Source organism: Bos indicus x Bos taurus, chromosome 27 (genome assembly GCF_003369695.1).
Source record: "Bos indicus x Bos taurus breed Angus x Brahman F1 hybrid chromosome 27, Bos_hybrid_MaternalHap_v2.0, whole genome shotgun sequence".
In the NCBI taxonomy this organism is placed as follows: domain Eukaryota; kingdom Metazoa; phylum Chordata; class Mammalia; order Artiodactyla; family Bovidae; genus Bos; species Bos indicus x Bos taurus.
In genome coordinates, this window is record NC_040102.1 from 13,977,615 (window position 1) to 13,997,431 (window position 19,817).

At 46.7% G+C, this 19,817-nt stretch overlaps 2 protein-coding genes across 5 annotated transcripts in view; one reads left to right on the top strand and one right to left on the bottom strand.

Moving 5' to 3' along the window:
• Positions 1-9,504: 9,504 nt before the first annotated feature.
• Positions 9,505-11,472, bottom strand: LOC113884932 (collagen alpha-1(III) chain-like). Its single transcript, XM_027530039.1, has 2 exons — positions 10,607-11,472; positions 9,505-9,789 (listed from the first exon to the last, which is right to left on the bottom strand). Exons 1-2 carry the CDS (start codon positions 11,173-11,175, stop codon positions 9,633-9,635), a joined length of 726 nt encoding a protein of 241 aa, XP_027385840.1. The 5' UTR covers positions 11,176-11,472; the 3' UTR covers positions 9,505-9,632.
• A 133-nt stretch (positions 11,473-11,605) lies between these two features.
• Positions 11,606-19,817, top strand: part of WWC2 (WW and C2 domain containing 2) — a 152,908-nt gene continuing 144,696 nt past the window's right edge. For 2 of the 4 annotated variants that reach the window (XM_027530190.1, XM_027530191.1), the window contains exon 1: positions 11,614-12,166. In XM_027530190.1, the coding sequence (XP_027385991.1) occupies positions 11,623-12,166 (544 nt within the window). In that variant the 5' untranslated portion in view covers positions 11,614-11,622. Of the gene's footprint in view, positions 12,167-19,817 lie in introns of all 4 variants that reach the window. The other 2 variants (XM_027530192.1, XM_027530193.1) reach the window with 2 other exon arrangements.

Genomic DNA, 19,817 nt, shown 5'->3' on the forward strand with positions numbered 1-19,817 from the left:
TAAACTCTGGGCGTTGGTGATGGACAGGGAGGCCTGGTGTGCTGCAGTCCATGGGGTCACAAAGAGTCAGACACGACTGAGCGACTGAACTGAACTGACTGAAGCCTGGATCTTGGATAAATGCCAAATCCAGCGGGTGAGAGGTTTGTTTGGGAAAAGGATATGCACGTAGGCTCCAAGTATCACCTCACAGATGGTTACTCGTTACCGAGGAGAAGAGGCCTTTACACGGGTATCACATGGACACCTGTCAGACACCACCTTGGGTGACTTGGTCATGCACCGGACCGATGAGGACGTCAGAGGTCTCCTGATGTGATGAGGTGGGAAATATGAACCTAACCGTGGCGTTTTCTTGACAAGACTTTTTATCTGAATCTTGAGGAAATCATCAAAAACCAGACTGGGAGATGTTCTGCAAAACTGCTAGCCGAAACTCTTTTCACTGTCATAGAAGAATTTTTAAAGAATAAAAACCAGGAAGGGGACTTCTCTGGCGGTCCAGTGGTTAGTCTTAACCACCCCCTGATCCCTGAGCTAAGATCCCACGTGCCTTGGGGCCAAAAACCCAGAACATAAACAACAGAAACCATGTTGTAACAAATTCAAAAAAGTCTTTAAAAATGGTCCACATAAAAAAAAAATCTAAAAAAAAGAAAAAGCAGAAGGATGTTCAAGATTAAAGGAAATGAAAGAGACAGGACAATTCAGTGCCACACGACGTCCTTGACTGCATCCTGTTTTTTCTTAAAAAAAAAAAAAAAAAAAGCTATACAGGACATTTTAGGGTAATCAGGGAGATTTGGGTATGGACTGCATGTTAATTAATACTAATTATATCAATTTTAACTAGGGGAGGTTGATAATAATGCTATGGCTATGGCAGAGAATGTCCTTATTTTTACTTTCATGTCCTTATTTTTACTTTTATTCATGGTTGAATAAAAAAAAATCTTTACCTGTATCTATAGACAGAGAAATAAAAGTAATGTGGCAACATGTTATTATCTCCTGGTGAATCTAGAAGACAGTTACCTAGGTATTCATTTTATCATGCTCTCAATTTTTCTACAGTTTTCACGTTTTTCAAAATAAAAAGAATCCAACTGTCTTGGGCATGTCTCAAGAAGTAAATGGCTCCAATTTCTTATTGTTTAAATATTAAAATAACACTATTACAACAGTAATAACAATATTCCACATATTTAAAGACATAAAAACAGGAACTTCCCTGGAGGTCTTTATATGAATGAAATCTTTCTGAACAAATTATTTCATTTCTTGCTTCTTTTGTTGTGGTTGTTCAGTCACCCAGTCAGGTTCATCTGTTTGCAACCCCATGGGCTGGAGCACGCCAGGCCTCCCTGTCCCTCACCATCTCCTGGAGTTTGCCCAAGTTCATGTCCACTGCATCAGTCTTGCCATCCAGCCATCTCATCCTCTGATGCCCTCTTTTCCTTCTGCCCTCAATCTTTCCCAGCATCAGGGACTTTTCCAATAGTCAGTCAGCTGTTCGCAACAGGTGACAAAAATACAGAAGCCTTAGCTTCAGCATCAGTTCTTTTTAGTGTAACTATAGTTGATCCTTTTATCATCACTCTATTGCGTTGTTTAAACAAACCACATGACATATTTATCCACAGTCTTTATCAGACATTTGCATGCTTCACTTTTGGCCTATTGTAAATAATAAGCCCAAACATTCTGGTATATGGATCTGACGCATGTATGTGTGAATTTCTCTAAGGATACACCTGGGAACGGGATCAGTAGGTCATAGGATGTGTGGGTATCCTCCATTTTCTTAGATACGGCCAAAATGTGTCTGTAGCAATCTGCATTCCCACCCATCACTGATGGCAATTCCTGTTGCTCCACATACTTACCAACACCTGACATTATTACATTTAGGTTTTTGCCAATGCAGTGGCCGCATGGACAGAGGAGCCTGGTGGGCTACAGTCCATGGGGTCACAAGAGTCGGACACGAGTTATCGACTAAACCATCACCACCACCAGCTGCATGAGTATTTCTCATTGTGGTTTTAGTTTTCGTTTCACTGGCTCTTAATGATATTGGGCACCTTTCCACATGTTTATTGGCAAAATCTATTTCCTTGAACATGCTTTATTACACAGACCTTTTTTTCCTCTTTATTCACTTTGAAAATCCACAAATCAAATGAATTTGGGAGATTATATTGTAGTTAATTTCTCAAAGCCAAATTTACAGCATTGAGTCAACATCAGGAAGTCAAGAACTAAGAGGAAGAAAGAAGATGAAGTGGGGAAAAAGAGACTGATCAATAATAAGTAGAAAAGAAAGATTTTAGTGAAAAATCCAGAGGGATAGGAAAGGAGATATAAAATTGTTTTAAAAGATAGGGATGAGGGAATACAATCCCATCGTTTATTTTATTTATTTACTTATTGGCCCTGCTGTACAGCACTTGTGATCTTGGTTCCCTGACCAGGATCGAACCCAAGCCCCCTGCATTGGAAGCTGGGAGTCCCAGATCCCATCTTTTAAAGCTGTTTTTCGTGGATTATAAAGTTGGAATGGGGGGAAAATGCACATTAAAGATGGTAAAAGGAAAATGGAAATTTACATTATTTTATTATGTAAGGAAGAATGTAAACGGATATTTATTCTACCAGTCTACCCCACAGAGCATATAAGAGGTCCTTTCTGAGCGCCTCACACGTACAAACATGTCATTTGAACGTTTGTTCCTCTGTAAGACAGCTATTAAATGTTTCCTATCATTTTAGCAATCACGGGGTTTGCTCAATGTGGCTCTCCATCTGCAGTGAAACAGGTAAAATCTAACCCGTTTCATGCTGCTTACTACTGAACAATCGTTGCTGCCTAAGGTGTTGGTATCGTAATTAATGGGAATGGAAGTGGCTGTGGTAATTGAGCTTTCTGGTTTGGCCTGGCACTGGGAATTCTTAAAAGGTCATATGCCTCTCTTTTTTTTTTTTTTTTTCAAAATTTTTATGTTTTGGCTGCACTACTTGGTTCCCTGACCAGACACTGAACCCACACCTCCTGCACTGGATCACCTGGGAAGTCCCTCATATACCTGTCTTTTTAAGGACTGTCTAGACAATAACGGCATCCGGTCCCATCACTTCATGGGAAATAGATGGGGAAACAGTGTCAGACTTTATTTTTGGGGGCTCCAAAATCACTGCAGATGGTGATTGTAGCCATGAAATTAAAAGACACTTAATCCTTGGAAGGAAAGTTATGACCAACCTAGATAGCATATTCAAAAGCAGAGACATTACTTTGCCAGCAAAGGCCCGTCTAGTCAAGGCTATGGTTTTTCCAGGGGTCATGTATGGATGTGAAAGTTGGACTCTGAAGAAAGCTGAGCACCGAAGAATTGACACTTTTGAACTGTGGTGTTGGAGAAGACTCTTGAGAGTCCCTTGGACTGCAAGCAGATCCAACCAGTCCATTCTGAAGGAGATCAGCCCTGGGATTTCTTTGGAGGGAATGATGCTAAAGCTGAAACTCCAGTACTTTGGCCACCTCATGCGAAGAGTTGACTCATTGGAAAAGACTCTGATGCTGGGAGGGATTGAGGGCAGGAGGAGAAGGGGACGACAGAGGATGAGATGGCTGGATGGCATCACTGACTCAATGGACTTGAGTCTGAGTGAACTCCGGGAGTTGGTGATAGACAGGGAGGCCTGGCCTGCTGCGATTCATGGGGTTGCAAAGAGTCGGACACGACTGAGCGACTGAACTGAACTGAACTGATTCAGACAACAACGTTTAGGAACTGTGGATTAGGGTTACCTATTCATAATAAAAGAAGAGAAGTGAAAAGCAAAGGAGAAAAGAAAAGATATAAACATCTGAATGCAGAGTTTCAAAGAATAGCAAGAAGAGATAAGAAAGCCTTCTTCAGCGATCAATGCAAAGAAATAGAGGAAAACAACAGAATGGGAAAGAGTAGAGATCTCTTCAAGAAAATCAGAGATACCAAAGGAACATTTCATGCAAAGATGGGGTCGATAAAGGACAGAAATGGTATGGACCTAACAGAAGCAAAGATATTAAGAAGACATGGCAAGAATACACAGAAGAACTGTACAAAAAAAGATCTTCACAACCCAGATAATCACGATGGTGTGATCACTGACCTAGAGCCAGACATCCTGGAATGTGAAGTCTAGTGGGCCTTAGAAAGCATCACCACGAACAAAGCTAGTGGAGGTGATGGAATTCCAGTTGAGCTATTTCAAATCCTGAAAGATGATGCTGTGAAAGTGCTGCCCTCAATATGCCAGCAAATTTGGAAAACTCAGCAGTGGCCACAGGACTGGAAAAGGTCAGTTTTCATTCCAATCTCAAAGGCAATGCCAAAGAATGCTCAAACTACCGCACAATTGCTCTCATCTCACACGCTAGTAAAGTAATGCTCAAAATTCTCCAAGCCAGGCTTCAGCAATACATCAACCGTGAACTTTCTGATGTTCAAGCTGGTTTTAGAAAAGGCAGAGGAACAAGAGATCAAATTGCCACCATCCACGGGATCAAGGAAAAAGCAAGAGAGTTCCAGAAAAACATCTATTTCTGCTTTACTGACTATGCCAAAGCCTTTGACTGTGTGGATCACAATAAACTGTGGAAAATTATGCAAGAGATGGGAATACCAGACCACCTGACCTGCCTCTTGAGAAATCTGTATGCAGGTCAGGAAGCAACAGTTAGAACTGGACATGGAACAACAGACTGGTTCCAAATAGGAAAAGGAGTTCGTCAAGGCTGTATATTGCTGCTGCTGCTGCTAAGTCGCTTCAGTCGTGTCCGACTCTGTGCGACCCCAGAGACGGCAGCCCACCAGGCTCCCCTGTTCCTGGGATTCTCCAGGCAAGAACACTGGAGTGGGTTGCCATTTCCTTCTCCAATGTATGAAAGTGAAAAGTGAAAGTGAAGTCGCTCAGTCGTGTTCGACTCCTAGCGACCCCATGGACTGCAGCCTACCAGGCTCCTCCATCCATGGGATTTTCCAGGCAAGAGTACTGGAGTGGGGTGCAATTGCCTTCTCCGGCTGTATATTGTCACCCTGTTTATTTAACTTTATATGCAGAGTACATCATGAGAAACGCTGGACTGGAAGAAACACAAGCTGGAATCAAGATTGCTGGGAGAAATATCAATAACCTCAGATATGCAGATGACACCACCCTTATGGCAGAAAGTGAAGAGGAACTAAAAAGCCTCTTGATGAAAGTGAAAGTGGAGAGTGAAAAAGCTGGCTTAAAGCTCAACATTCAGAAAACGAAGATCATGGCATCCGGTCCCATCACTTCATGGAAAATAGATGGGGAAACAGTGGAAACAGTGTCAGACTTTATTTTGGGGGCTCCAAAATCACGGCAGATGGTGACTGCAGCCATGAAATTAAAAGACGCTTACTCCTTGGAAGGAAAGTTATGACCAACTTAGATAGCATATTGAAAAGCAGAGACATTACTTTGCCAACAAAGGTCCGTCTAGTCAAGCCTATGGTTTTTCCAGGGGTCATGTATGGATGTGAGAGTTGGACTGTGAAGAAGGCTGAGCGCCAAAGGATTGATGCTTTTGAACTGTGGTGTTGGAGAAGACTCTTGAGAGTCCCTTGGACTGCAAGGAGATCCAACCAGTCCATTCTGAAGGAGATCAGCCCTGGGATTTCTTTGGAAGGAATGATGCTATAGCTGAAACTCCAGTACTTTGACCACCTCATGGGAAGAGTTGACTCATTGGAAAAGACTCTGATGCTGAGAGGGATTGAGAGCAGGAGGAGAAGGGGACGACAGAGGATGAGATGGCTGGATGGCATCACTGACTCAATGGACGTGAGTCTGAATGAACTCCAGGAGTTGGTGATGGACAGGGAGGCCTGGCGTGCTGTGATTCATGGGGTCACAAAGAGTCGCTCACGACTGAGGGACTGATCTGATCTGATTTATAATAACTCATAGAGATAGAGATGTTATTCAACACTTCGGATGCAGAAAAGCAAAAACAAAAAAGTCACTAGCTCGATCTAGGGGGAAAAAAGTTCTCTTTATTTAGAAGTTCTGGTTTATATTATCCCTGATCTCCTGGAGAGACAGGGGATATTAAAATATTAAAAACCAGTTCCTCTTGTCCTACACTTGAGTCGACTCAATAGCTTAATGATAAAGGTTATAACAATAATTCATTCAGAGATGTATTACACACTAGTAACGAATTCTTACACACATCCTTCAAAATGGAGACCACATTTTACAAAGAAAGAAACTAAATCATATCAAATTATTGAAGAGTTCTAGGCGAAACACAGGATTACAGATGGGTTATTTAATTCTATTAGACTTGGATATTTCCTTCCCAAGACTTAGTCCCAAATCCTTAGCCCTTTACAGAATTTTTGGATGGGCAACATTCAATGATACACTCGCAGTCCTGACCTTTTGAGTCTTGACCTTTAACTCTCTCCTGGAGTATCTCTAATTTCTAAAAATCAAAGCCCATATCAGATCCCCTTTTGGACTTCCTTATGTACTGCAGCTATTTGAGTCTCTCCTGATGGCCTAAAATCTTGGAATCTGACCAGGTTCCTCCTTCTGGTCTAGTCACCTCTTAATCTAATCAGGAGCAAATTCTTGCCGGATCATTCCTTTTCATGCCCTCCTCACTTTATTTCTAATCCAGGCTTTTATCTCTCTCATACCTATACTGTCACGCCAGCCTCCTAACTAGACGGCTCCAGCCGGTCTTGGGTCCTTGCACGCCAGATTCAGCCCGGAGTCTCCAGCACCCATGTCCTTCTGAAAGCCCGCTGGCCCTGCCATGCCGGTCCACTTTGGAATCACGTCCTCCCATCTCAACCCCATCCATTTGCCTTACCGATCATTTTTGTCATGTATACCGCCTTGATGAGACCTTCCTTTCCAACAGCCTCCACTCGCTTCATTTACTGTCTGAATGCTCCCCTTGACTCTAAGGAAGCATACACGAGACTGTGTTCTTTAAATTTTATGACTGGCTCCATCTCCAATGAAGTTAGCAAGAAAAAAAAAAAGCTGTTTTTCATGGATTATAAAGTTGGACTGGGGAAAAATGCAAACTAAAGATGGCGAAAGGAGAATGGAACCTTATTTTTTTTCATTATGTAAGAAAGAATGTAGATGAATTCCTTACAAGCAAGCGTCTTTTGCACCTTACTTTTTTTCCAGTATATGTATATATACTGGATTAAAAAGAATCCTGGGCATCCTTCCTTATCAGCAAACAAATTTTTACGCAATGCTTTTTAAGTGCCCGCTGACTATGGATAATTCATTTGTTTTGTCCCTTAATGACGGACACTGGTGATTTTTCCAGCTTTGCTATTATAAGCATGCTACAATGCACATTCTTGCATATCTAGGGGAACCATCTATAGGTAAAGTAGTAGCCCTGAGGGACTCACTGGTGGTCCAGTGGTTGAGGATCCACCTGCCAGTATAAGGGACAGAGATTCTTTCCCTGGTTTGGAAAGGGTCCACATTCCTCGGGGCAACCAAACCTGTGTGCCACCCCTACTGATGCCTGCCTGTACTGCACCAAGAGAAGCCGCCACAATGAGAAGAGCAGCAGAGAGCAGCCTCCACTCTCCGCAACTGAGAAAGTCCTGGGGCAGCAACAAAGACCCAGTGCAGCCAAAACTAAGTAATTTCACATATCGTGGAACTAGGATTGCTAAATATGTATACATACTGGACTAAAAACATATATTTCAATTTGGATAGATATAACGAATTCTCTGCTGAAATAATTTTCACTCTCCACTCTCATTTTTGATACCACTCAATTTCCTGCCACCCAGGATCTGGACATTGACATGGGAGCTTTGTTTAATGGCAGCTCCTCCCCACCGACTATCAGTATTGGAGAACATTGCAAAGCTGGGAGAAAAGGGAATTGAAGGCCAGAAAACCGGAATAATCTGGGATCTGGGGCAAGAGACAGACAGCATCATCCTTCTGAACTGGAACCAAATGAAATCTAAATGTATCACCTATAAAATAGTGGATAATCTTCATGTTGATTTTATTTTTAGAGATGTGAATATAAACAAAATGAAGCATCATCGTCTTAACCCCTAGGAACTCTCTGAAGGGGTGGTACTAGGTAAACTGAGTGAAATCAGAACAGCAGTGTGAAAACTTGATCGAGACTAAACCCTGCAGAGGAGCGACTTTCCTTTCTATCATCCGAACTGCTTTCGTGTGACCAAATGTTCCCTGTGCCACCCAGTGGGGGAGAAGAAGTGAGTTTGTCTCTTAAATGCTTTCGAGTTTTGTTTGTCTATTTAGGGTCCCTTTTTGAAGTCCTGGGCTTCCCTAGTGGCACAGCTGGTAAAGAATCCACCTACAATGTGGGAGACCTGGGTTCAACCCCTGGGTTGGGAAGATTCCCTGGTGAAGGGAACAGCTATCCACTCCAGTATTCTGGCCTAGAGAATTCTACGGACTGTATAGTCAGTCCACAGGGGTAGCAAAGAGTCGGACTAGACTGAGCCACCTTCACTTAAGTCTTAGATTTATGGAACAATAAACAACCATTGACAGCTGTGTGCTATTTTGGATTCCCCATCCATTTTAGAAGTTGGGTAAGAATACTAACTTATCTGAAAGCTTATCAAATTTGAAATTAACCGAGAAGTATCATGCAGTAGTTTATCCCAGTGAAACAAACTAAATTGTGGCCATGGCAAAGTGTGTCACTTTTTTCTCTAATAGCAGGATGCAGACATTTTAAATATAAAACATGTTTTCTGTTTAGGGGAGGGAAGCATATCAGAAGCAAGGTTTAAAGAATGGCTTGGCTGGGTTGCCAGATGATGTTATTGTTAATAGTATACCATGACACAAGTCCCTGGTGGCTCAGAGGTTAAAGCGTCTGCCCGCAATGCGGGAGATGCGGGAGATGCGGGTTTGATCCCTGAGCTGGGAAGATCCCCTGGAGAAGGAAATGGCAACCCACTCCAGTATTTTTGCCTGGAGAATCCCATGGAGGGAAGACCCTAGTAGGCTACAATCCACAGGGTTGCAAAGAGTCGGACACGACTGAGCTACTTCACTTTCACTTTCACTTTACCGTGACACAAATTTTGACCATGGTAATGGGCCAATTTAGAGCAATCATGGTGGAGAGATTTGACAGAATGTGGTCCACTGGAGAAGGGAATGGCAAACCACTTCAGTATTCTTGCCTTGAGAACCCCATGAACAGTATGAAAAGGCAAAATGATAGGATACTGAAAGAGAAACTCCCCAGGTCAGTAGGTGCCCAATATGCTACTGGAGATCAGTGGAGAAATCTGATGCTGGGAGGGATTGGGGGCAGGAGGAGAAGGGGACGACAGAGGATGAGATGGCTGGATGGCATCGCTGACTCGATAGACGTGAGTCTCAGTGAACTCCGGGAGTTGGTGTTGGACAGGGAGGCCTGGCCTGCTGCGATTCATGAGGTTGCAAGGAGTCGGACACGACTGAGCGACTGATCTGATCTGAAAACAAAGCTCCTTCACTCAGTAGCGTGAGAGATTAGTTTTAGTCCTATCTTTTCCCCAGCATTCAGAAGTATAACCTTAAGCTTACACACTAGGATGGCCCATCTCACCTGGAATAGGGCAAAGCTTGCCCTGTGGGATCACTTCCTGAGGAATGGAGTGAGGCTGAACAAGGGGAGCAAACGGGGTCTTCCCTTTGTCATCGGTGAAGCCTGGCTTCCTGGGTGTACACAAGGAAGACCTAGAAAGATACAGAAAGTGAATTCATCTTGGATGGCTACCTTCCCTGCCTCCTGCACCCTCGGGTAGCTCCTGAGTGCAATCCTCTGTCTCTAGAGTGTCTTATGGTAAAAGTTTCTACTCAGATGCTCCAGGTACGGATACAACCCCGCTAAGGCCCTCGCCCGAGAAGGCAGGTCCGGTCCTCACCACGAAGCTGTTCCAAGCCCCTGAGCCTCCATCCTTACTCTGCGGGACCAACCTCCTCCTCCTCGGAGATGGACCACTGACGCCCCGAAGACCTAGAGGACCAAAGGCCGTCCCCACCTCCAAGGCGGCTGCCACACTAACGGGGGCAGCTCCGCGCCCTGGGGAACCTCAATTAACTTGACCTCCTTACCCGTGGGTGAATCCAGGAGGGGAGGCAGACGCAGCTGCAAACCCCCCACCCCCACCCCGAAAGCCCTTGCTGTGCGCTGTGTCCCGCGCAAGGTGGGAAAAAGTCTACGTATAAGGCGGCAGGATTAAGTGAATTCACACCTAGTGGTGAAGGACTGATCCCCGGGGTCTTTCTTCCTTGATTCCCGCCCGCCCCGTCCCCCCACTATAAAAGCAGCTGCTCAGTAACCCGGAAGACTCTGAATGGTGGGGACGGTGGTGCAGGCCGGGCTGGAGAAGAGTTGGGGGACTGGGAGGCTCCCTCCGAGACGGAAGGGCTGGGGGACGGGAGGCGCAAATGCTGTGGGTCTGGGCCCTGCCAGGCCTGCTGCCCGTGGCCCCGTCCAGCCCGGAGCCCGACGTCCGGGCCGACCAGGACGTAGTAGCTGCTGAATAAATACTTGTGGAATGAGAGAAAGTCCGCGTTCCTTCCCGGACACGTCCAGGGGCCGGGCCGCCGCGGTTTCCTTCCAGCGCGCTCGCCCACACCTCCCCGGGCGGCGGCTGGGCTCAGGGCCGGGGACTTCCCGGGGCGGGGGCGGACGGAAGGGGCTGGATGCCCGGGGCGGGCACGTCCAGCGCCGGGCCCCGTGGGCCGAGCGGACGTGGACGACGACCAGGGCGGGGTGGTCAGCCGCTTCTCCGGGTTTGGCCCGAGTCCTCCCGGCGGGGCCCCCCAGGTGGCAGGGCGGGTCGCGGCGCTCTCGGACCTCGGGACTCGCTTTCGCTGTCCGCCGCGAGGCCCGCGGGGCCCCTCAGAGCTCGCAGGTCCCGAAGGGCCGGGCGCCCTTGCAGAGGCCCCCGGACGCGCTTTCCGGCGCCGGCGGGGCTTTTCACACTTTCTACCCCACCCCTCGTCCCGGGAACCGCCCGGGGAACCAAGAGCGGGTGCGGAGCGCCGCGCGGGGGACCCTTTTGTGCCCTCGCTGTTCGCTGGGACCTTTTGCTTCCGAAGGGAGCCTCCCCACATCCCCTTCCTCTCGGGGAAAGTCTTGTAGTTTCCCTGGAAGTCGCAAAGAGGTGGAAGGAGAGGGCTGCTGGGCGCTCTCTCGTTAATTTTCCGTCCCGAAACTCGTAAAAAAAAAAATAAATAAACCCCAAGCGTTCGGCCGTAGGGAGACTTTGAGGGTCCGGAGGAAGCAGCGAGCCGTGCATTCCTTCGTCCGCCTGCCTCCCACCTGGCCCACAGCTCCCCTCCCCCGCTGCCGCCGACGCCCGACTCGGGCCGGCGCCCAGGCCCGCGCGCAGAGCCGCGGGAACGGCAGGGTTAAGCCCTGGAATGTGGCGGCGAGGAATGTGCATGCAGATGAGCCGGGCGGGGGGGAGGGGGCGGGGCGATGGGCGGGGCGGGCCCGGAGGCGTGGTGAGGGCGGGTACGGGGCGTGGCGAGGGGCGGGTGCATGCTAATTTGACGCAAATGAGAAGCCCAGTCGCCGCCGCTCCGCCGAGCTTCCCGGATCCGAGCCCAGACGGCGGCGGCTCGGGCAGCCTGGGCGCCGCGACCCTCGGCGGCCGTAGAGGGACGGGGAGGAGGAGGAGGAAGAGGCGGAGGCTGCGGCGGCGATCGCGAGGAGGAGGAGGCGGAGGAGGGTTCGCTCGCCCGCTCCGACGCAGACATGGTGGACTGATCCCCGGCGGGGGCCGAGAGCAGGGTTTCCTGAGACGCCCTCCAGTCCCCTCGCGTGGCCCCCGCCACAGCCCCGCGGGCCCCCAGCCCTCGCCGGCGCCCGGATCTGGGGTGCGGCGGCCGGGCCCGGGCAGTCGCGTTCCCGCCGCGTCCCGCGCCCGGTTCCCCTATGGAGGCGCCGCCCGCCAGCGAGGCCGCCGACCATGCCTAGGAGGGCCGGGAGCGGGCAGCTGCCGCTACCCCGGGGCTGGGAGGAGGCCAGGGACTACGACGGCAAGGTCTTCTACATCGATCACAACACCCGGAGGACCAGCTGGATCGACCCCCGGGACAGGTGGGCGGCCGGGCCGCGGGGCGGGCGCGGGGACCCGCCTCGGGAGCGCGGCGGCGGCTGTTGTCCGGGAGACCCGGCCGAGCGGCGGCGCCCGCGGCGCGGGGGGCGTGGGGCGCGCGGGGCGTCGCCTGTCCCCGGGGGTTGCTGCCGGGAGGGGTCCCGGGGAGAAGGCGCGGGGACCGTCCGCCCGAGCCGGGGCTGCGTCAGCCCGGCCAGGCGCCCTGGCCCGGGGGGCCCGCGGAGAGCCGCCGCAACCAGGCTCCCCCTTGGCCACCACCTTCCCGAGCGCCCCGGGACCTTGAGACGCTCGGGGCACGGAGGCGAGGGTGGGATCGACGCCCTGGGCGGGCGCTGTGTCCAGTTAACGGACCCAGAAGGGCCACCTGAGCCCTGCTCGGAGCCCGCCTCCGCCCGGAGTTGACCAGATGGAGGCTAGAGGGCACACACGGCCTGGGTGGCGGGGCGGGGCTCGGGGCCTCCCGAAGGAGGAAGGCCCGAGCGCCAGGTTGGGGGTGACCCACTGGCTAGGCCACCTGTGGCATCTCTGAGGGCCGTTCTTGGCTTCCAGCCTCGAGTGCACTTTCTTGACCCGGGGCGTGCCCGCAGGCAGGCCGGAGGCCCGGGGCGTGTAGGGGGTCCGGGCACCCTTCCCCGCTGGACCCAGGTGGTGGGTGCAATTGACTTTGCCCCTCAGATTCTGCAGACGCGTGTTTGGGGGTTTGCTGCCTGGTGTTTATCGTCACCTGAATACTTGAACTGCCTCCCAGATCTTGAAAAGGCAGATTCTGTTTTGAAATAAGAAGTGGTGACATGAACCATAGAACTGAACCTTAATTATTGAGGAACTGGCGGACTTGAGCTTAGCATGTGTTCCTGTAAGTTTTTAACACACTTTTTATTCCTGCTCAGAACCAAAGAGGAAAAACATAACATTCTAAGAAGTTTAGGAGCTGAAATTTAAGTTAGTTCACAAACATTGTTTCTCTCTTCCTTCACCCTTAAAAAGAAAATGTATCATAGTTAGATTTTTAGAAGAATCATAGGAAAGATTTCTAATAGTAAATTTGTAAACTATTAAGGAAATATTCCTGCTTATAAATTTAAATAATATACCATTAGGGAAAATTCCAAATCTTGGATGGTTATCATTTCTGAATTTTCTTTCCACCTTTGTGTGTTATTCATACTTTATGTTCTCAGTTACTTTTATCCTAAGAATATTGTTTTTGAATGCTATTAAAGAGCAGTTATAAGAAAGTCACAAGTGGCATTATAAATTTATGGAGCAATCCTTGTTAAATTATCCATGAAGGTATCAGTTTAGGTTTCCCTCTTGAAATGAGAAAAGACACCTGTGCTGAGGTCACGTCTTGCTCCAGCCTGGTTGCCTGTTGCTGGCTTGATGAAAGTTATGACAAGCATCACACCTTCACAGTTTCTCCAGGCGTGTTAGCTGTTGTCATAAACTTCACGCTCCAAGCCAGTTATTGCACTTTGAAACTACTTAACAGATAGTAAATGTCAGTGATGATGGTGTTCACCCAACAGTGGCTTTTAAGGCACCTGTATAAATACTTGACTTTAACAGTCGTAGGGTCATTCTTTCTGCTTTCTGATACTTGGAGTTTCAGGTTATTGCAACTTCAATGCATTCTTGAAATATTTAGGCATTTGAGATTCTCTTCTGCTTCAGTTTACATTATTTGTCAATATCATCTCTCTTGTGTTTACTAATAAGGACTACAAGACTATGTAATGCCTGGGTAAAGCAAATAGAAAGTGAAGTAAAATTATATGGCTTGGCTTATCTTTATCACCACTTCTTAAACAAGTTAAGCATGTCTTTTACTTTAAATTGTTAATGGATTAACAATTATCATGAACTCTGTTTTCAGGAAATGTGTAACCACTTCATTTGATGGGGACAAACAATTTTGACTAAGGTGATTTGTTATTATTTCAGTTTTCCTTGAAGCTGTTGTACCTTTAAGTATTTATAAATCTGACTGGTTATAAATATTTCTGGATTTCAATAATAAGAGTTTTAAAGATACTCTGCAAGATCCGAGTCAGAGCTGATATACTTAGTTTAAATTTGGTTGTGTTTTCTTTTAGGGCAGTGAAGTGTCTATACAGTCTTGCTCACTAGTGTAGAAGATGGTCAGAGACATTATTTGAAGGAACCTGTGGGCAGTTTTGTTACACACTTACCAAACATGTGGGCAAAGAGGTGTCATACAGGTCAATTGGAGTGTGCCCCTTCTTTTTGCAGGATCAAATGAGAAATCCTGGAAGAAAAGTGACTTGATAAACTGTGGGTCTGCAGTACTTTTTAACTTTTAAAGCCATTATGATTATTTACCCATATTTATGTTCAGAAAAATAATTTTGTGTTTTTAACGCTCTACCAGAATCTGTAAGGTATTTCTGATTGCATAGGTGATTATGCAGATGTCTTGGAGGAAGAATGGGGGATTTCACAGGAACATAATTTTATTAAATTAATGGTGATTTTTAACATATTGAAGTATTATTTTAAATGCTTTTAAGCTTTTGGAGGTTGATGACACAATGCAGACTCTGCTGTGACGTGATCAGAGCTCTCATCGCTCTACCTTTATTAGCAGAAAAAAAAGCTCAGATGAGTATCTGAACCCCTCTGAAGCTGCATTTTCACCTCTAAAATGAAGATCATATCACCTGTCCCATAGGAGTATCTTGGGTGCCCACGATGAGGGCCCAGCCAAAGAGGACTAGTTGTAGTGTTGTTATTCCAGTTCAGGAACCCACTGGTCGTTCAAGGCAGCCCTGGAAAGAACAGATGTTCTGACACACATTTTCTCAGTGTTTATTGTGTGGGAGCCTCCGCACTAAGCTCTTTAACTGTGATCTCATTTTATCCTGCCAGTAGTCCTGAGAGGTGGGTGTCGTTCTTATCTTCCAGTTACAGTTGGGGAAATGGAGTCACAGGGATCATTGCTGTTACACGTGGAGTGGGAATTCGGAGCCAGAGAACCGGACTGTAGAGTCTGTGCCCTCTGTCTTTTCTCTAGACTTACTGGACATCTGGTCATGCTCAGGGGTCTTTGCGTGGAGGACAGCCTCTTTGCCTAGGATTGATTTCTTAGGCTGATTGACCAGTCTTTTTTTCTTTTTTACTTTTATATAATTTTTTTCCATTCTGTACAGTTTTTAAATGTTGCTTCCACGTATAGTTAATACACAGTATTGCCTATATTCCCCATGTTCTACAGTACATCTGTCAGCTTGTCTTACTCTCAATCGTCTATACCTTTCACTCTCTCAGCTCTGTGTTGCCACCCCTCCACACTGGTACCCAATAGTTTGTTTCTGTGAGTCTGCTTCTTTTATGTTGTAGTCACTAGTTTGTTCTGTTTTTTTAGATTCATGTATAAGTGATATCTGGAGAAGGCAATGGCACCCCACTCCAGTACTCTTGCCTGGAAAATCCTATGGACGGAGGAGCCTGGTGGGCTGCAGTCCATGGGGTTGCTAAGGGTCGGACCCGACTGAGCGACTTCACTTTCACTTTTCACTTTCATGCATTGGAGAAGGAAATGGCGACCCACTCCAGTGTTCTTGCCTGGAGAATCCCAGGGACGGGGGAGCCTGGTGGGCTGCCGTCTATGGGGTCGCACAGAGTCGGACACGACTGAAGCGACTTAGCAGCAGCATAAGTGATATCATATAGTATTTATCTTTCTCTATCTGACTTATTTCATTTAGTGAAATACCCTCCAAGTCCATCCACGTTGCTGCAAATGGCAAAATTTTGTTCTATTTTATGGCCAAGTCGTAGTTCATTATATATATATATATATATATACATACATACACACACACCACGTCTTCTTCGTCTATTCATCTGTTGATGGACACTTAAGTTATTTTCACGTGACCCATCTTTCTTGGTCTTCAGAGGATCCTGTCAACTATGTAGGATTCTCTGATGCCTGAGCTCACCACACAGGGCGAATGCCTTGGGAGTGTGGGCTGGGGACCCGTCAAGCTGACCCCACTGAACCACAGAGCTGGTCCAGCTAGAACTTGGCAGTTCAGTGTTCTCTTGAGCACGTTAGAAGTTCATTTTGGGGAAGAGTTAAGGGCTCCATATCAATGTGAATAGATTACAGTTTTACTGTAACAGCCTTGACCTTGCCCTTCCTCTCCCCTTCCCCGAGTCCTGGGGAAAACTTCTCCGTGTCCGTGATTCCTTGGCAACCCGCCCCACCCCAAGTGAACCAACTGTTCTTTTGCAAGTCCGCTCCCTCACTCACCTCTTATTTTGCTCAACTTAGGCCCCCTTTGACCACACCAAATGGTGTTTATGGTGGGCCATAGATCATGGCCAAATGGCCCAGTGCTTAAAAAAAAAAAAGCTAGTCCATGTTTTCTCCTATTCAGTGAAGGAGAGAAAGGTGGAGTGTTGGATTTATTTGCCTCTTGGAGGAGTAGGTGGCTAAGGCAGACAGGCATCAGGGCCAGGATGAGTGGTTTTACAAACTCCCAGGGGAATTCTGTTCATTTTCTGTCCTCGAATTGGATGTTACAATAACTTTGTCTTGTTGAACTTAAAAGATTCATCACCACATAAAGCGACTTGGTAAAGAACCCGCCTGCCAATGCAGGAGACTTAAGAACTCGGATTCGATCCCTGGGTCGGGAAGATCCCTTGGAGGAGGGCCCAGCAACCCACTCCAGCATTCTTGCCTAGAGAATCCCATGGACAGAGGAGCCTGGTGGGCTACGGTCCATGGGGTCACAGAGTCGGACACCACTAAAGCGACTTAGCACACACTCAGGCAAAGCTGCTTTACGTTAAAACGGGCTGATGGGCCATAATCTCTGGTTTATGGCTTGCATCAGACGTTGAGCAGCTTGTGCTTTCTGACTGGCGGGAAAAAATCCTGGGGATTGGGAGGGGGATATAGGAAGAGGATGTCAGCTGGGTATCACCGGTGTCTAAGTTACCCTTTGGCTCTCCACACCCGGCCTAACCAGTACCTGGTTACGCTCTATGGAAACTCTATGTTATCTTTCTTTCAAAGTCAAAGCAAGTAATTTTTCTCAACTTACTGCTGGAATGTGAATTCTTCAGTATTGCTCTCTCTTTGTCCTTTGTATCTGGTAGGTGTTAAATGAACATTGGTTCTGTTGTTGTGTAGTCGCTAAGTCATGTCAGACTATTTTGCGACCCCATGGACTGTAGCCCACCAGGCTCTTCTGTCCATGGGATTTCCCAGGCAAGAACACTGGACTGGGTTGCCATGCCCTCCTCCAGGGGATCTTCCCAACCCAAGGTTTGAACCAGCATCGCCTGCGTTGCCAGGCAGATTCTTTACCACTGAGCCACCTGGGAAGCCCGATGAAGAAAGTTTGTCAAGTTAATGAAAGAATACAATTGGAGCTACTCTCGTTTCCAATTTCTTACTGTTGGGTTTTCAAAAACTATACCCATAACCACCAACAACCAGAGACAATTGATTTTCCAGTTAGATTAAAAATAATGAGAGCATTAAGCCGCCGCATTTTGACTAACAGCATAAATATGTGAATTACTTATGAGAGCAAAGAACACAAAATCAACCCCAACTGTCTTGATCACAGTCGCCCTTGTCATAGATGGCTGGGGATTGTCCCTCTCCGGGCCTTGTCCAACTCTGAGTGCCAAAGTACTTACTGTGATTTGAGTGATTATGGTATTTGAAGTGTGGAGAGGTTCTTAGAAGAAGGTTTTTTTTTGTTTTTTTTTTTAATCTCTCTGGGAAGCCCTAATTTAAACATAACTATGTTGTCCTCCAAAAGTTCCCAGCAGAAATACTTCTTGTTTTCAACAGTTGGCTGTGATGCTTGCTGGAGTGAGCTGTGGTTGCTGAGTACACAACTGAGATTTCTCCCATGACTTTTACTGGTCCATAGATTGCAGTTTAATTTTGTTAGAACTCTCAGGAAAAGAATTGCCTTTTCCAAGAAAGACTATTATTTATGAATAGGCAATTGATTGATTCTTAGCAGCAAATCACTGAAGTTGTGAGCTACATAATCAAACACTGTGATATGCGGCCTGCAAACCAAGATCTCGCTTTCCTGTGGGTGAGCCCTGATGAGTCATGCTCCGCCTTCCTCTAGGGCTTGGACCTGTTGCCCTGTGGATGGCTCATGGGTACTTTTTCTGCGTGGACGTCTATAGGAAAACCATGCCCCCACTGTAGAGGAGTATAGCCAGCCTCATGGAGCCGAGGTGGGATTTGAACTGCACTAGCCCTGATGCAGTGTAAATCCCTAGAGACCGGGCCCTGGTCCTGGGTACCGCCCCAGTTCCATAAACTGGACTGAAATTGGTTGAACTGATTTCCTTTTTGAATTTTGGGCTGATTTCTTCATCCATTTCTAAAACTCTTTTAATTCGAAAAATCACCACAGAAATATAAAGAAAAGGAAAAGGATTTTTAAAGGCATGGAAACAGTGGCTGACTATATTTTTGGTCTTCAAAATCACTGCAGATGGTGATTACAGCCGTGAAATTAAAAGACGCTTACTCCTTGGAAGGAAAGTTATGACCAACCTAGACAGCATATTAAAAAGCAGAGACATTTCTTTGTCAACAAAGGTCTGTCTAGTCAAGGATATGGTTTTTCCAGTGGTCATGTATAGATGTGAGAGTTGGACTATAAAAAAGGCTGAGCGCAGAAGAATTGATACTTTTCAACTGTGGTGTTGGAGAAGACTCTTGAGAGTCCCTTGGACTGCAAAGATCCAACCAGTCCATCCTAAAGGAAATCAGTCCTAGGTGTTCATTGGAAGGACTGATGTTGAAGCTGAAACTCCAATATTTTGGCCACCTGATACAAAGAGCTGACTCATTGGAAAAGACCCTGATGTTGGGAAAGATTGAAGGCAGGAGGAGAAGGGGATGACAGAGGATGAGATAATTAGATGGCATCACCAACTCAATGGACATGAGTTTGGGTAAACTCCAGGAGTTGGCGATGGACAGGGAGGCCTGGCATCCATGGGGTTGCAAAGAGTTGGACACGACTGAGCGACTGAACTGAATGACTATGTATGTAACTTGTAAGTTAAAAAGATTCCCCAAATATGTAGCTTCAGAATATTTTCAGTGTCTTTAGTGGTTTTTTTCCCCAGCTATTAATTTTTTACTGTGATAAAAACATCACATAAAATTAGCCATTTTAAAGTGCACAGTTCAGAGGGTTGTTGTTGTTGGTTTTTTTTAGTATGTTCATAGTGTCGTGCAACTGTGATCATTATGTGATTCCTGAACGTTTTTATCACCTCCAAGAGAAACCTGGTACCCATTAAGAGTTCAGTCCCCATCCTTTCTCCACCCCAATGCCTTTGGAAACCCCTAATCTACTTTCTGTCTCTATATTTTTGCCTAACTGGACATTATAAATGGAGTAATGCAGTACACTTCCTTATGTGTCTGGCTTCTCATATTTAGCATAAGGTTTTCAAGATTCATTCACGTTGTAGCCTGTACCAGCGTTTCATTCCTTTTTGTGACTTTATTTATTTATTTTTTTTGTACATGCATGTTAATAGCAGTTTTATTCATAATAGCCAATAGTTGGAAATACCCCAAGTGTCCATCTTTTGGTGAATGGA